Source organism: Henckelia pumila, chromosome 2 (genome assembly GCF_033568475.1).
Source record: "Henckelia pumila isolate YLH828 chromosome 2, ASM3356847v2, whole genome shotgun sequence".
Lineage (NCBI taxonomy): Eukaryota > Viridiplantae > Streptophyta > Magnoliopsida > Lamiales > Gesneriaceae > Henckelia > Henckelia pumila.
In genome coordinates, this window is record NC_133121.1 from 9,804,601 (window position 1) to 9,819,544 (window position 14,944).

The 14,944-nt window shown below is 34.1% G+C and overlaps 2 protein-coding genes and 1 long non-coding RNA gene across 4 annotated transcripts; 2 read left to right on the plus strand and 1 right to left on the minus strand.

The window, feature by feature from the left end:
• The first annotated feature begins 1,252 nt into the window (after positions 1-1,252).
• Positions 1,253-7,146, plus strand: LOC140879543 (SNF1-related protein kinase catalytic subunit alpha KIN10-like). Of its 2 annotated transcripts, none has more exons than XM_073283298.1 (11): positions 1,253-1,371; positions 2,563-2,753; positions 3,497-3,681; positions 3,788-3,970; positions 4,097-4,228; positions 4,744-4,929; positions 5,250-5,339; positions 5,408-5,491; positions 5,661-5,795; positions 6,017-6,259; positions 6,590-7,146. In XM_073283298.1, the coding sequence occupies exons 2-11, from the start codon at positions 2,567-2,569 to the stop codon at positions 6,701-6,703; spliced, it is 1,539 nt and encodes a 512-aa protein (XP_073139399.1). In that variant the 5' UTR covers positions 1,253-1,371; positions 2,563-2,566; the 3' UTR covers positions 6,704-7,146. The 2 variants fall into 2 exon arrangements, with proteins under 2 accessions (XP_073139399.1, XP_073139398.1); XM_073283297.1 differs by lacking the exon at positions 1,253-1,371 and adding an exon at positions 1,408-1,552.
• Positions 6,956-9,059, minus strand: LOC140879545 (uncharacterized). The gene is made up of 2 exons (XR_012149452.1): positions 7,657-9,059; positions 6,956-7,248 (listed from the first exon to the last, which is right to left on the minus strand). It is a non-coding gene; the product is annotated as an uncharacterized lncRNA (long non-coding RNA).
• A 3,821-nt stretch (positions 9,060-12,880) lies between these two features.
• Positions 12,881-14,663, plus strand: LOC140880545 (tetrahydroberberine oxidase-like). Its single transcript, XM_073285091.1, has one exon. It carries the CDS (start codon positions 12,927-12,929, stop codon positions 14,529-14,531), a length of 1,605 nt encoding a protein of 534 aa, XP_073141192.1. The 5' UTR covers positions 12,881-12,926; the 3' UTR covers positions 14,532-14,663.
• The last annotated feature ends 281 nt before the right edge of the window (positions 14,664-14,944 follow it).

Consider the following 14,944-nt stretch of genomic DNA (forward strand, 5'->3'; position numbering starts at 1 on the left):
ACCTCTAGGCTAGTTCAAGTCTAGTAGGATCCTAGGTTTCAAGCCTATATTCAAAAGTTCACCGTATCACTACACAAGTTCTATAAGCCTTAACTAAGCTAATAAGTACTCCCAAAACTTAAATAGATTCTCGAATCATACCTTCGTCCGTAGTAAGCCCTTTGAAGTCGCTAGTCCCGGATGACTATAACCACATCCAGAACTTCTATAATAACCGATAGGGCCCTCAAGTGTATATCTCACACTACAGAACTGAAGAAGAAAACTCGGAATTCATAATTCAAAATGAATCCGAATGAGCCCTATTTATAGGAAAATTTTCGGTCAAGTTCGGACCCTCCGAACTCGGGTTCGGATCGTCCGATCCAAATCACTGTCTGCGTACAAAACACGTCGAGTTCGGACCGTCCGAACGTGCCTTAACTCCGAAGTCAACAAGCCCTCTTCGGAGCCCCCGGGTTGCTGAGTTCGGATCGTTCGAAGTTCTCTTCGGACCGTCTGAACTGACCCAAATAGTGAAAGTCAAATTCTTAATTCTGAAGTCCGATTGAACCCTGAAATTGGTTAATTACTAACCCATAGTCATGTTTTACATATTATTATTTTAAAATGGAATTTGGGTTATTACAGTATGCATTTACTCGGATTCTTTGCAGGTGGTACAATCAGTCATTCATACGGCTGAGGACTTTAGCCCAGAAGGGGCTGTGGCATTGGAACTTAAATCTGACCTTCAAGATTCAGCGTTTATTTGTTTGAAGCATATGCGAAGATTGAAAAACATTGCTCATCGTCTTGCCCGTGAACTGATTAGGATAGGAGCGACTTTGGAGTTTTTTTAGCTTTAATATACTTTCATGGCTTAGTGATGTTGTATTTTTTTTTTTCAATTTTTTTTTTATTTCAGTGATATGTATTTTCTGACTTATTCAATTGATATATATGTTGCTTTTAGTCTTAAAAAAAAACTAATTTTACTTGAAATAAATGATTCGCACAAATAAATGATAAATTACTTCCACAACTCCGAGGTTGAGAAAAATAAAATATTAAGGCCCCGTTTGGTTTCAAAAATCAGGCCAAAAAAACACTTTTTAAGTGCTTTTCAGTTAACAAGGTATTTGATTGATCAAAAAAATATTTAAATAAATATTTTTTAAGTCAAAATTAAAGCTTTTTTAAAAACAAAAAATTATATCTTTTAAAAAAATTTATTTTAAAAAATCTCAACAAAATATAAACGGACTCTAAAAGAAAATAATAAGAACTACGGCGCTTAGCTTTCTCTCAACATCAGCAAAGAAATTCCCCTTTCTCCCCGCATTGGAGGAATCCATCAACCACGAACTGAATCGAATTTTCTCGAAATTTGTGAGTTCAAATTCCTTTTTTACCTTTTATATTTGAAATTCCCCTCAGCTACGCAGTGGGTTTCTGTTAGTTAGCCCGTACTTCAACTGGGTCCCTTTGCTTTGTTTCAGATGTTCCTTGCTCATATATTGTGAATCTTTTTTGAAATCATTGAATTTTGTTTTACCATGCTTGGTGGTGGGTAAGAAGTTTAAATTTTTTGGTTTGTCGTTTTTCCCATGAATTTTTTTAGATCTGGGACGGAAATTGTTGCCAGTTAAAGTAGGTGTACATTTGTTATTTGAGGGGAATTGTAGTTCAATTATCAAGATTCGAGCCTTTAGAGGTGAAGTGATGAAGTATTTAAGTATATATTTAAATAAAATTGGGATATTCCGATGAACTCCATTTTGTGATGTTTACCTGATGAATTTGGAATCAATTGCTTGGTTTCGTTATAAACAGCTATAAATTAGTATATTTACTTCGTTTTACTTGTTACAGTGTCTGTTCCTTGCTTCTATTTTGTGAATCTTTTTCTAGGCAGGCTTGGAATTTATTGAATTTGTTTTTATTGTGCTTATTGATGGTTATGAAGTTTAAATTTGTCCTGTAGTTTTTCCCATGAATTTTTTAGATCTGGAATGGGAATTTGTTGCAAGTTAAAGTATGAGGGGAATTGTAGTTTAATTATCAAAGTTCGAGCCTTTCGGGGTGAAGTAAAGTATTTTTGAATAAAATTGGGAGTCTTTGGGGGTGAAATGAAATGTTTTTGAATAAAATTGGGATATTATGAGGCTCTCATTTTTTCGTGATGTTTAGGTTGTGAATTTGGCATCAGTGGCTTGATTTCGCTTTAAATTAGTATACTTACTGTGTTTTTCTTGAAAAACAGTTTTTGTGTTTTAAATTGTTTAGAGGAGGTTTGATTTGATGGTTTAGGGCAAAGTTTGAATCTCGATGCTTGTTGGAAGATTTCTTGGCCATTCCTTTTGAAAATTTAACCTCTAGATGGCATATGAGTTTTTAGCTGTTAAATTATCATTTAAGTTTTTATTTTATTCCTTAAAACATGTTTTTTCTTCCCAATGCACAGATGTATCTTGTAGTGTTTTTCGCAATTTTCCGAACACATATCAATTGGAGGGTTAAATATACAGCCAAATAACTATGTTTGTGCTGGTTTACATCTCACATTTTTCACATGTTCAGGAATATGGATGGATCAATCCAAGATGGTAGCAGCGTGGATTCTTTTTTGCAGAACTACAAACTTGGGAAAACTCTTGGGATCGGCTCATTCGGTAAAGTTAAAATTGCTGAACATACTTTGACAAGGCACAGAGTTGCTGTCAAGATCCTCAACCGTAAGAAAATAAAGAACATGGATATGGAAGAAAAAGGTTGGTGTAATCATTTAAGCAGAATATATTTGCTTTACGTTCTGCTGCTAATGGCATGGCAAAGTCTACGGCAACTTGCATCTCCTAGAAGTTAGCTTGGTCCTTTAGAATTCAATGGTTTCAAGATAAATTAGTTTGGTTTCAAGATAAATCAGTTTTCTTGGCTATAATATTCTGCAGATCTGAACCAAAATACCAATTCTTCATTTTGCAGAAGATTATATTGTGGAGAACTTATGCCATAGAATCCCTTTTCCAGTTAATGTGGAGAACTTGAGTAATAGAATCCATTGTTAAAGTGCTTTGTGTTATGCTCTCATCTTTTTCGTGATATAGTTTTTTGGTTAGTTTTGCATAATCTGTACGGTGGACAGCTGATGGGTCACGTGTTGTGTTGAACCAAATGCTTTAACCTTCTTGTATTAGGAGGTATTTTTCCTTCAATAATGTGTTCTCAACCATATGGCCTTAAAACCGCAATTTGTAAAATAAATGAATAAATGAATATGGGTTGAGTTTTCTCCCAAATTTTCCGACTTAAGTATTTATGAAAAGATTTAATTAAGTGGCAGTGTGGCACCATACAAACTTGATCGTCCCTACTATGTAAATAATTTAACAAGTTGCAGTTATATACTTGTATTTTTCCTGTTTTGAAATGCTGTAATGCCTAAGAATTCCAATTTTGCTGTACCAAGATCAGTTGCTGATCTTACCAACTTTATTTAATGTCATTTCTGTAGTTAGACGAGAGATCAAAATTTTAAGATTGTTCATGCATCCCCACATTATACGTCTATACGAGGTTGTGGAAACACATTCAGACATATATGTTGTGATGGAGTATGTCAAGTCTGGGGAATTGTTTGATTATATTGTGGAGAAAGGCAGGCTAAATGAGGAGGAAGCTCGCACCTTCTTTCAGCAGGTAGGATGCCTCTTTTGTGTAGAAATTCTGAATTTATTTGCTTAATGTGTGAATCAATGCTTGTATCTAGTATTTAGAAACTTTGGAAATATACTGATGATTGTAGATAATCTCTGGAGTTGAGTACTGCCACAGAAATATGGTTGTTCATAGAGATCTTAAGCCAGAGAACTTGCTTTTGGATTCTAAACGCAATGTGAAGATAGCTGATTTTGGTTTGAGTAATATTATGCGTGATGGCCATTTTCTGAAGACAAGCTGTGGAAGCCCCAACTATGCTGCTCCTGAGGTACTAGATAAGAAGTATTAGTGGCTATCATGAATTATAAATTTCCTTTTGAATGCGAAAAAAATGTTATTTGAGGTCATTTTTAGAGGAGAATGGAAATTGAGTGGTTATGATATTTGTTCACAGGTTATATCTGGGAAGTTATATGCGGGGCCAGAGGTGGATGTCTGGAGTTGTGGTGTTATCCTATATGCGCTTCTCTGTGGCACCCTTCCTTTTGATGATGAAAACATTCCTAACCTTTTCAAAAAAATAAAGGTTTGTTCATACTTACTCTTTATGCCAATTTTGTTCAAGATTATTGTGCTTATTTCGAACCCTTGTCGGTCTGTGTTTAGTTGAAATTCTTGTTCGATTCCTGCCAGATGAGGTGTTGTAGCCTTCATAGGTGTGAATATGCTTGTTGAAGTTGATTTCTGGATTACACAGACACAGGTTGCCGTCACCGCAAACTTCGAAAATGCTCTGGATCCCGATTTCCAAGTCACTATTATAGGATTCACAGTCTCATACTAGTAGCATAAAATGTAAAATGTGATTTCTTGACTTCAGTAATAAATTTCACAATTTTCCTCGATCAGCGAAATGATTTATACAAATTAGAAGGCATTAGTCCTCAACTCCAACTGTTACCTCATCAGTCTCCTTCATGGTTTGATTTCTAATAGTGCCAAGACTATCTCTAGCTATCTGATATCTATAATTGTGAAGTGATGTGTAAGCATTAATATTTTGTTCCAAAGTCACTCTCACGTTCTTCGAATTGTTTGTAGGGTGGAATATATACCCTTCCCAGCCATTTATCTGCTGGTGCAAGGGATCTGATTCCAAGGATGCTTATAGTTGACCCTATGAAGCGAATGACTATACCTGACATTCGCGCACACCCCTGGTTCCAAGCTCATCTGCCACGTTATTTGGCTGTGCCACCTCCAGATACGGCACAACAAGCTAAAAAGGTTGACGCAATTTGCAGTGCTTGTATTTTTCATTTGCTCATTGAAGTTTCTGCGTCATCTAATTCATAGTCTTGTCATTTAATTAACTTGCTTAACACAAACAAAATGTAACTTGTATTTCCAGTATTCATTCAACTCTGCATCTTGCATGTGTGTCTCGTTGTTCTCTGGTGCAGGAGGTTCACTCTTCCTTCTTTAATCATTAGTTTCCTTGTTACTTTGATGAATCCACAGGATTGTTTGTGAGTTTGGTGCCGTGCATTGAAATTTTAGCTGGCAAATCTTCGTTTTTGATGATTCAAGGATTTTATCATTTGCAGATTGATGAAGAGATTCTTCAGGAAGTAACCAAGATGGGATTTGACCGGAATGCCCTTGTTGATTCTCTTCGTAACAGGGTTCAAAATGAGGTGAATTTCAGGACACTCTCACTTCGCATATTGAGGTTGAAATTTTCTGATGTCTTGCCATATTTTAGGGTACTGTAACATACTATTTGCTGCTAGACAATCGGTGTCGAGCTTTCAGTGGCTACCTTGGAGCTGAGTTCCAAGAAACCATGGTATGCTTTTTACTTTTATGCCAATAATATGAAGTTGGACCTGCTTCTGAGCTCTGTTTTTGATTTTGCATTTTGTGAAATCCATAATCTTGGTTGATGATATGTTGTAAAATTCTCAGATTTCAGTTTTGCCCGACTATTTATGTATAATCACACCCGATTTCTGTAGGAATTCGGGAGTAGTCGGATGAATCCAACTGACATGGTACCATCACCTGTCGGGCAACGGCTATCCGGAATCGACTATCAACAATTAGGAGGAAGGCAGTTTCCTGCTGATAAGAGATGGGCGCTTGGACTCCAGGTTAGTTGGAAACTCTATAATTCATCCCTGTCGTTGGAGGATATTCATGAAAGAAAACGGGTTAATATCATAAGAGCGGGCGATTGTCTAAGTTCATTCTCAACTCTTTTTCTTTATTGCCTGGAGAAGAATCTGTGGGTCGCGACATTCCCCATATATTGTGCATTTGATTGTATTTTTATACTTCATGACATTTGTTGAGCTTTGGATTTTTCTTACAGTCTCGAGCCCATCCTCGTGAGATCATGACTGAAGTTCTCAAAGCCCTGCAAGAATTGAATGTTTACTGGAAAAAGATTGGACCTTACAACATGAAGTGCAGGTGGATTCCAAGCAGTACTGGTCACCACGAAGGAATGATTAACGATTCCATGCATGATAACCATTATTTTGGTGATGATTCAGCTATTATAGAGAATGATGGTGTTGTTAAGTCGGCCAATGTCGTCAAGTTTGAAGTTCAGGTGATTATTTTTCACTTTTTTTTTTTTTTTATCGATTTACGCAATTTATGTTGGAATCATAATGCTAAAGTAGCCTTTAATGGGAACAAATTCTTCTGTGACAAAGTGATGTATCATTTCATGTGACACCAATAATTGATTTGACATATGTTGAGTTTAACAACATGTTTAGAAAACTAACACATCAATAGAAACTTAACTAGTGAAATTAACTCTTAATGTAAAAGAGGATGTTACAACAATTGTTACAGGTGATTTTCTTTTCCCTTTAATGAAACCTACCAATGCATAAAAGATCCCCCTTTTAACTTCTCAAACTTTATTATACAGCTTTACAAAACTCGGGAAGACAAGTACTTGCTGGACCTGCAGAGAGTTCAGGGGCCACAGTTTCTGTTTCTCGATCTTTGTGCAGCGTTCCTTGCTCAGCTTCGCGTCCTTTAAACTTAGATCACAAGCTCTATCAAACTCTAGCGTGGAGGGAGAAGTTGATGCTGTATATAGTTACTACCACCAGCAGCTAAGTCCGGAAGTTGTCGCCTAAAAGACAAAAACGAAAACGCCGTCCCAAGCCTGTAATTTTCTATCCACTCTCTACGAGTTGGCTTCTGCAACGACACATTCGCGATTCTTAATCGTAACTTTCCTTCTCTTATTTTATCCATCCATGGCAAAGACTAAAAGAGATACAGGAATTTCCACCTTTGGAACACATGATTTAATCTAAGCTCATCCTTCATACGCAAGTATCTGCTGCTAACATCAGTGCTGTGCTGAAATGTTTTGGTGGCACTTGCATGTTTATTAACACAATATTTGTCTGTAAACTATTCCAGATGTTAGAAATATGTTGTGGATGATTAATCTGCCATTGAATTTATTTCCCAGTCTCGTCAAGTTTACAAGAAATGAAGTCTACTGAAGATCAATCACCAAACCATGTTGTGTAACAGAGTAATGTGTGTTTTTTTCACCTCCCCTATGTATTCCTTCAATACAAAAATCAGCAAGTGATAAGATTATATTTCACGTGAACATAAATGTTGAAAATAAAAACCCAAAATTTGTATTCATTTTACTTCAGAAGCCTTGTGCCATTTCGTACCAACATATTCCGTCCAGCATATAAATTGTGATATGTGTACCCACGATTAATACAAATCCAGCCAATCCAAAATCACATGTATCGAGGTGATAACTTGCCTTCGCGGGGATATCATGACGCCTAACGCCAAAATATTCACACGAAACAGAACCACAAACGCGACTACGTATGCCATTTTGAACGGACTAAATTAAGTACATTGCGTTGAATGGCAAATCACAACAATATTTTGGACGGATTATATTGCTACAAGGTGGAATAAAGCTTCTCATGTAATAAAAAAAAATCGCACCTGATGAAATACCTTTGACTGATAACCACGACCATCCGAAAATATTCTCTGTGCATCAAAGAAAAAGGTGAGATGACTCCGCCCGAAGGCAAAGCCACTCCGACGCTCAAGTCAGTATAGTATTCGAGAGAAGAGGTACTAAAATTGCAATATATGGACTCAGTATAGCAAATGAGAGAAATGACAGAATTCCATACCTGTAGCTAGTTGTTGATGGGTGCAAGCACACGAGCCACTTCAATCTGTAACTTCAAAAATGGCTTTTCCAAACAACACTTCAGCAAAAATGGAGTCAATTTGTTAATAGCCAAAACATATTTCTATGAAAATGAACCACACAATTCGGAACCCTATACCATCTCGTATCGATCGATATGATCAGTCCAAATATTGCCGTAAATTTAATGTCATTTTAAATACAAATTAATACGTGCAAGATGGTATAGGGCTCCAGAATTGTGAAGCTAATTTTTCCAGAAACATGCTTTGGTAACTAACATGTGCGTTATTGCTCAAGTGTTGATTAGGAAAACCACTTTTTTTTTTTTTTTTTTTTTCCGGGGAAGAACGTTGTCTGCTGACATGATTTGGTAAACAAGATGTAGCTTTCGGGATGGAAATTAAAGAGAGGAAATTACAGAGAAAATCGATATCGTTTTAATGAAATTACAAGGGAACACACAATTAAGCACACGTAATGATCATGATCAATATGGCTTGAAAATTATTCAAGAAATTGAAGAAACAAAGAGGATTTAAAACATACATGGCTAGTTGATAACCATCATCAAGAAAATCGTCTAATTCCCCCGTAAAATCTTCAAGATTTTCTCGAATATGGGCACTAACCAAAAGAACAAAAACCCAGAAGAAACAGAATATCTAAATCAAATAACTAAATAATTAATTAATTTATCACACATAATTTCTCCAGGCGAAAAACATTCTCATACGTCTGCGATACATTAACTGTCGTTTTGATTAAATCAGACGATTCATTCCCACATATTTCGCGTGTTTCTGACAAAAAATTCATATACAATATGTGTGTAGGAGAAACAGAGAGGATTTAAAACATATACATGCATGGTTACTGATAATTATCAAGAAAACCTTCAAGATTCGATGGATTAATAAATATAGCACGAAACGAAAGAACAAAAACCCAGAAATTAAACTTCACGAAGAAACCAAATATCTAAATCAAACAATTCACATGGCTCACGCATAACAGATTTCAAGATTCGCCAACCATCCATATTCTGAGATCATACGTTGCGATCGAGATACAATCGCCAACCATGCAGCTTACGTGAAAGTAATCGAAATCGAAATCAAATTATTGAAAAAAAACAAAGAAAGATAATTACTTACGCAGAGAACCAAGCACAACCTTCTCTGTATTCTTGAAGAAGATGGTATATAGTATTATTAATTGATATAATATAATAATACATATATATAGCAGTCAGTAATAACGTGTCACACGACGGTGATTTTTTTATTACTACTGTTTTTTTTTTAAACTTTTCGCGTCTCAAATTTTTTGTTTTAAAAAAACTTACATTTAATTAGTTATTTGCTTCTAATTAGTCAAAAATAAATTCGTAGATTTAGAATTTATTTAATAATTTGAATGCGATCGACTAAAATAATACGGTATAAAAAATTTTCAAATAGATACATTTCATAATCTAGGCTCCAAGAAAATTCCGAACGCTCTGTTTGAACAAATAATTATAAAATATATTCTAAAAAAAAGTAATTATAAAACGTTTTTATAAAAATATTTTTAAATTTTTTTTTGTGTAAAATACTTTAAAATTTGTTTAAAAATAAATATGTTTTTGGACAACTAGTGTATAAACGTTTGAAAATAAAAAAGTAGTATGTTTTGTTTTTCCATATGTAATTGTTTTCGATTCTAAAAATATCATAAAACACATGTCATGTCATGACATTATTTAAAAACTATAATATAATGCTAATAAACTCTATGTTACATCGAGAGAACTCAGATCCATCACAATCAATAGTTGACAATACATTGAGATAAATTCTCCCGGTATTGGATAAAAGAAGCTTACATGAATGAAAGGTCACAAGGTTATATTCGGTATCTAACATATATTATTACATGATTATTTTAAATATAACGTGAGTCGGTAGCTAATTAACGATATGCTAACTTTCGAGTTTGTACAATCTCTAAAAAAAAAAAGTTATCGTGAAAAAGAAAATATATAATTATTTTGTCAGAGGTTGAAAATGTTATCGGGTTAAATATCTTTCCGCTAAACTAAGACATTGTTTGCAACCTTTAAAAATAAATGATTATGAAGATTATCTTTACAAATTTGTGAAAATAATCTTCATAATCACTTATTTTTAGAGGTCGCAAACACTATCTAAATCCTTGAAAGTCTTGAATCACATTTCGAAATATGAATAATAATATTTGTTAGGACACATGACTCTCTTCCAACCATTTGACCAAATTAACCAAGAAGGATTGAGAGAAATAAAATATATATCGCCGATAAATTAAAATAGAGAATCGAATATTTTGCCAGCTATTGGAAGTAATTAAAATAAATGTCAAACTTTAGGATTTGAAAATTCATAAAACCCGAATTATTTTCATGCATTTCAGAGGAAGGTTCATTATGGACTTCGTGTTTCTTTACGATGATTATGAAGAGGTAAGTTACACTCATCACTATCCATAAATGCATTAAAAAAACAATAAAAAATTAGAAATAAAAAATTGTATCCATTGACTAATTTCTTTAATTTTTATGATCAAGAACTAATTAAGTTAAAATAAATGAATAAAACTAAACTAAAATAAGGTTATAATTAAATTAATTAAATTGAAGCTATTAATATGATCATGATATACTAGAAACACAAAAGCAATTAATATATTTATTGAAATTCATTGTCACACTAAATAACAAATTAAATTACTTAAACAACCATTGTCACACCAACAAATTAAATTACTTAAACAACATCATATTTAGGATAAAAACCTAAGGAAAACAAGGACAAAGATGTAAATTCAAATAAAAAAGCACAAGAACAATGAATATTCATTGAAACAAATTTTATGATCAAGAGATACATTAAACTAAACTAAATAAAACAATTATTAAATTAAATTATTTTTCCAAAAGAATTAAATTAAATTTGAAGCCCCTAATATGGTCATGATATAGAAAAAATACAAAAGACAATAAATATTTATTGACATGAGCTGATGGAAATACTAAAATAAAGCGATAATTAAATTAATTTCCCCCGAAATAATTTAATTAAATTTGAAGCACTTAATATGGTCATGATATGAAAAAGGCACAAAAGACAATGAATATCATGGAAATTAATTAGCTGATGGGGATTCATTATCACATCAACAAACAAATTAAATTACTTAAACTACTTCATATTTAAGATATAAGTTTAAGGAATACGAGGACAAAGATGTAAATCGATAATAAAAGTGTCATTTTAAATTAGATTAGAATTAGATCGATAGATTAGGTTAGATTAAATTAAATTAAACTAAATTAATTAAATTTGAAGCCCTTGATACGGTCATGATATATAAATAAACACACAAGACAATGAATATTTATGGAAACGAGCGGGTGGAAATTCATTGTCACACTAACCAACTATTTAATTAAATTACTTAAAATAACCCCATATTTAAGACAACAGACTTCTGAATACAAAACAAATATGTAAAATCGTAAGGGAAGTGCCAACTTATACATATGGATATGGATGGATATGTGGTATCATCATTTTTTCTTTTACTTTTCCCGTCTCATTTTTTTAAAAAAATAAGTGTAATGTGATATGTTTTACATATTTTTATATGTGAGACGAGTCAATATATTTCACATATAAAAAAAATTATTTTTTAATAAAAATTAAAAAAAATCATGAGTCGGATTGAGCAGAGAATTCATTTCACAGAAGTTTTTGTGTTTTAAAAAACTACACTATGTATTTACTTCTATATTTTTTATTCGATAATAATATTTCGTAAATTTAAAATATAGTGACTTAATGTGATAAAAATTAATTTCATCAATAAAAATTTCAAAATATAAGGTGATCACCAAAGATCATAAACCTACATTCGATATCTGTGATATATTATTACCTTATGATTATTTTAAGATTTTAGTTACAATCAAGATGACATTTTTCTCTTCAAATATTAGATAGTAAAAAATAATTACATGTAATTATATCCAAGAGTTTTGTCAGTGATCATGCATGTAAAATGTTAGTTTGAGTATAACCTAATAATTTTTTTGAATAAATCTCCAAAAACAAAATTGAATAAAAACTATTCTTATCTTAAATGTGAGCGCGTCGCTTATAAAGTCAACGCTATGTCAACTTTAAATTAAATATCTCTCGTTCAAACTAAAAACGAATTCTCATTCTAAATCCTTGAAATTCGTGGAACACATTTCAAAATATGAATAAAAAAATATATGCGAGGACAGATCACACAGGATCCTCTTCCAACCATTTGACTAAATTAAACAAGCTGATTATGAGAAATAAAATATATCTCAAAGATAAATTAAAATATAGAATCAAATATTTTGGCAGCTAAGTAAAAAAAATACATGCCAAACTTAATTTATAGGATTTAAAAATTCATAAAACCCGAATCCATGCATTTCCAGAGGAAGGTTCATTATGGCCCTCGCCTCGTGTTCCATTATAAATGGCTAAAATATTTGGCAATTTCTCTTAGGCCCCGTTTGATTTCAAAAGTCAGGCCAAAAAAATATTGTTTTAAGTATTTTTCAGTTAATAAAGTATTTGGTTGACCAAAAAAGTACTTAAATAAGCACTCTTTTAAGTCAAAATTTGAGCTTTTTCAAAAGCTAAAAATTATAGTTTAAAAAAGTGTTTTTTTTAAAAAATGTCTACCAAATCCAGTGATAGTTTTTTTAGGGAAATGCTACACGTACATATCGAGTTACACATTGAGTTACACACTACACATAAAATTACAAAATTATCCCTCCACTAGATTTGAAAAAAATCTTTCCAAAATACATTAATGATATTTATGTAATTTCAAGTGCAACGTGTAACCCAACGTATAATCCTCCGTATACATGTAGCATCACCCTTTTTTTTATTATATGGAATTAGACAAATATTAGCTATAAATCTGAGGGGAAATCTTAACTCTGTTCTTCTGATCATGCACAAGCTAAATCAAATTAATCATGAAGTTGCGAAGCCTTTTGGCACTCTTTTTTCTTGCCATCTTTTCCTTTTCACTTGTAGTTTCTTCTGCCAAGGAACATGACCTTGATTTCCTCGAATGTCTGAAGAAGGCACACGAATCCAACGTTTACACCCCAACCAACTCCTCCTACACATCCATTCTGAGTTTTTCCATCCAAAACCTTAGATTCGACGCCCCGTCCACTCCGAAGCCGCTGGCGATCGTAACACCACAGCAAGAGCCACAAATCCCTCCTGTCATCCGCTGTGCCAGAGAGAATGAGATGGAAATCAGGACGCGGAGCGGCGGCCACGACTACGAGGGCCTTTCTTACGTGTCCAAAGTCCCGTTCTTGATCCTCGACTTGATCAACATCAGCGGGATAACCGTGGACGCCAAGTCGAAAACGGCTTGGGTCCAATCCGGAGCAACTCTCGGCTCTCTGTATTACAGAGTCGCGGAGAAAAGCAGGACCTTGGGGTTCCCCGCCGGCTTGTGCCCCACCATCGGCGTTGGCGGACACCTCGGCGGAGGAGGATACGGCACGTTGATGAGGAAGTACGGCCTGGCCGCGGACAATGTCGTGGATGCAAGAATAGTAGACGTTAATGGCAGGATCCTTGATAGAAAATCCATGGGGGAAGATCTTTTCTGGGCCATCAGAGGCGGCGGCGGCGCGAGTTTTGGTGTGATTCTTGCATGGAAAGTACGACTAGTGGATGTTCCACAAAACGTCACTGTATTCTCCATTGACAGAACCTTGGAGCAGAATGCAACTCGACTCATCCACAAGTGGCAATCTCTTGCGCATAAACTCGAAAAGGATCTGTTCATCAGAGTCATCTTAAGTAGAATGAATATTAAACCCAACCAAGGTGGTACTGGAAACTACACGATCCGTGCTACGTTTAACTCGCTTTTCGTCGGAGGAATCGACAGGTTGCTTCCAATGATGCAAGAAAGTTTCCCTGAATTGGGTTTGGTGAGAAAAGACTGCATCACAATGAGTTGGATTCAGTCGATCCTTTACTTCACGGGGTTCCCTATAGATTCACTCGAGCTCCTACTCGAAAGGAAGCAATCTAGTGTTGGATACTTCAAAGCCAAATCAGACTATGTGCAGAATCCCATCCCTGAAAATGGTCTCGAAGGAATCTGGAGAATGTTTTTCCAAGCTGAAGCCAATCTCCAGGCAGTCATGATCTTCACCCCTTACGGCGGAAGAATGGACGAAATCGCCGCGTCCTCGATTCCGTTCCCTCATAGAGCTGGTAATTTGTACAAGATCCAGCATTTGGTGTTTTGGGGAGCAGCAGAAGCAGCACGAGATTCAGAGAGGTACTTAAGCTGGATAAGAAGACTCTACAAGTACATGACTCCTTATGTTTCGAAATCGCCTAGGGAGGCATATGTCAATTACAGGGATCTTGATATCGGGGCCAACAATGACAATGGAACCACTACTAGTTATCCACAAGCCAAGATTTGGGGTTCCAAGTATTTCAAGAACAATTTCGACAGATTGGTTCGAGTGAAAACGGTGGTTGATCCTGGGAATTTCTTCAAGAATGAACAAAGCATTCCTTCACTTGTGATCAGGTAGTGGAATTAAAGATTAGATTGTGGGAATTAATATTAAGAAATCAATGCTTATGGGCTCATTCTTATTAGTTTATTTTGAGCTTGTTATAAATTATAACATAAGACATCGTTTTGTTCAATATATTACTAATATATGTATAACTCATTTCATCTCATCTCACGTTATTCTCATCATATTATTTATCTATATATTAATTATTTATTTTACATCAATCAAATCATTAATTATTTATCTCCCATCAATCAAATCATTGAATTCAAATTACTATATTACCCCTTATAAATAATATAAATTTTATTTTATTTATTGTTAAAAGGACAAAATAGTCATTTAACATTTTTATATAAAATTTAATCAATCAAATCAAATAAACCATAATCTATCAATCAAATCCAATATAATTTTAACTATCA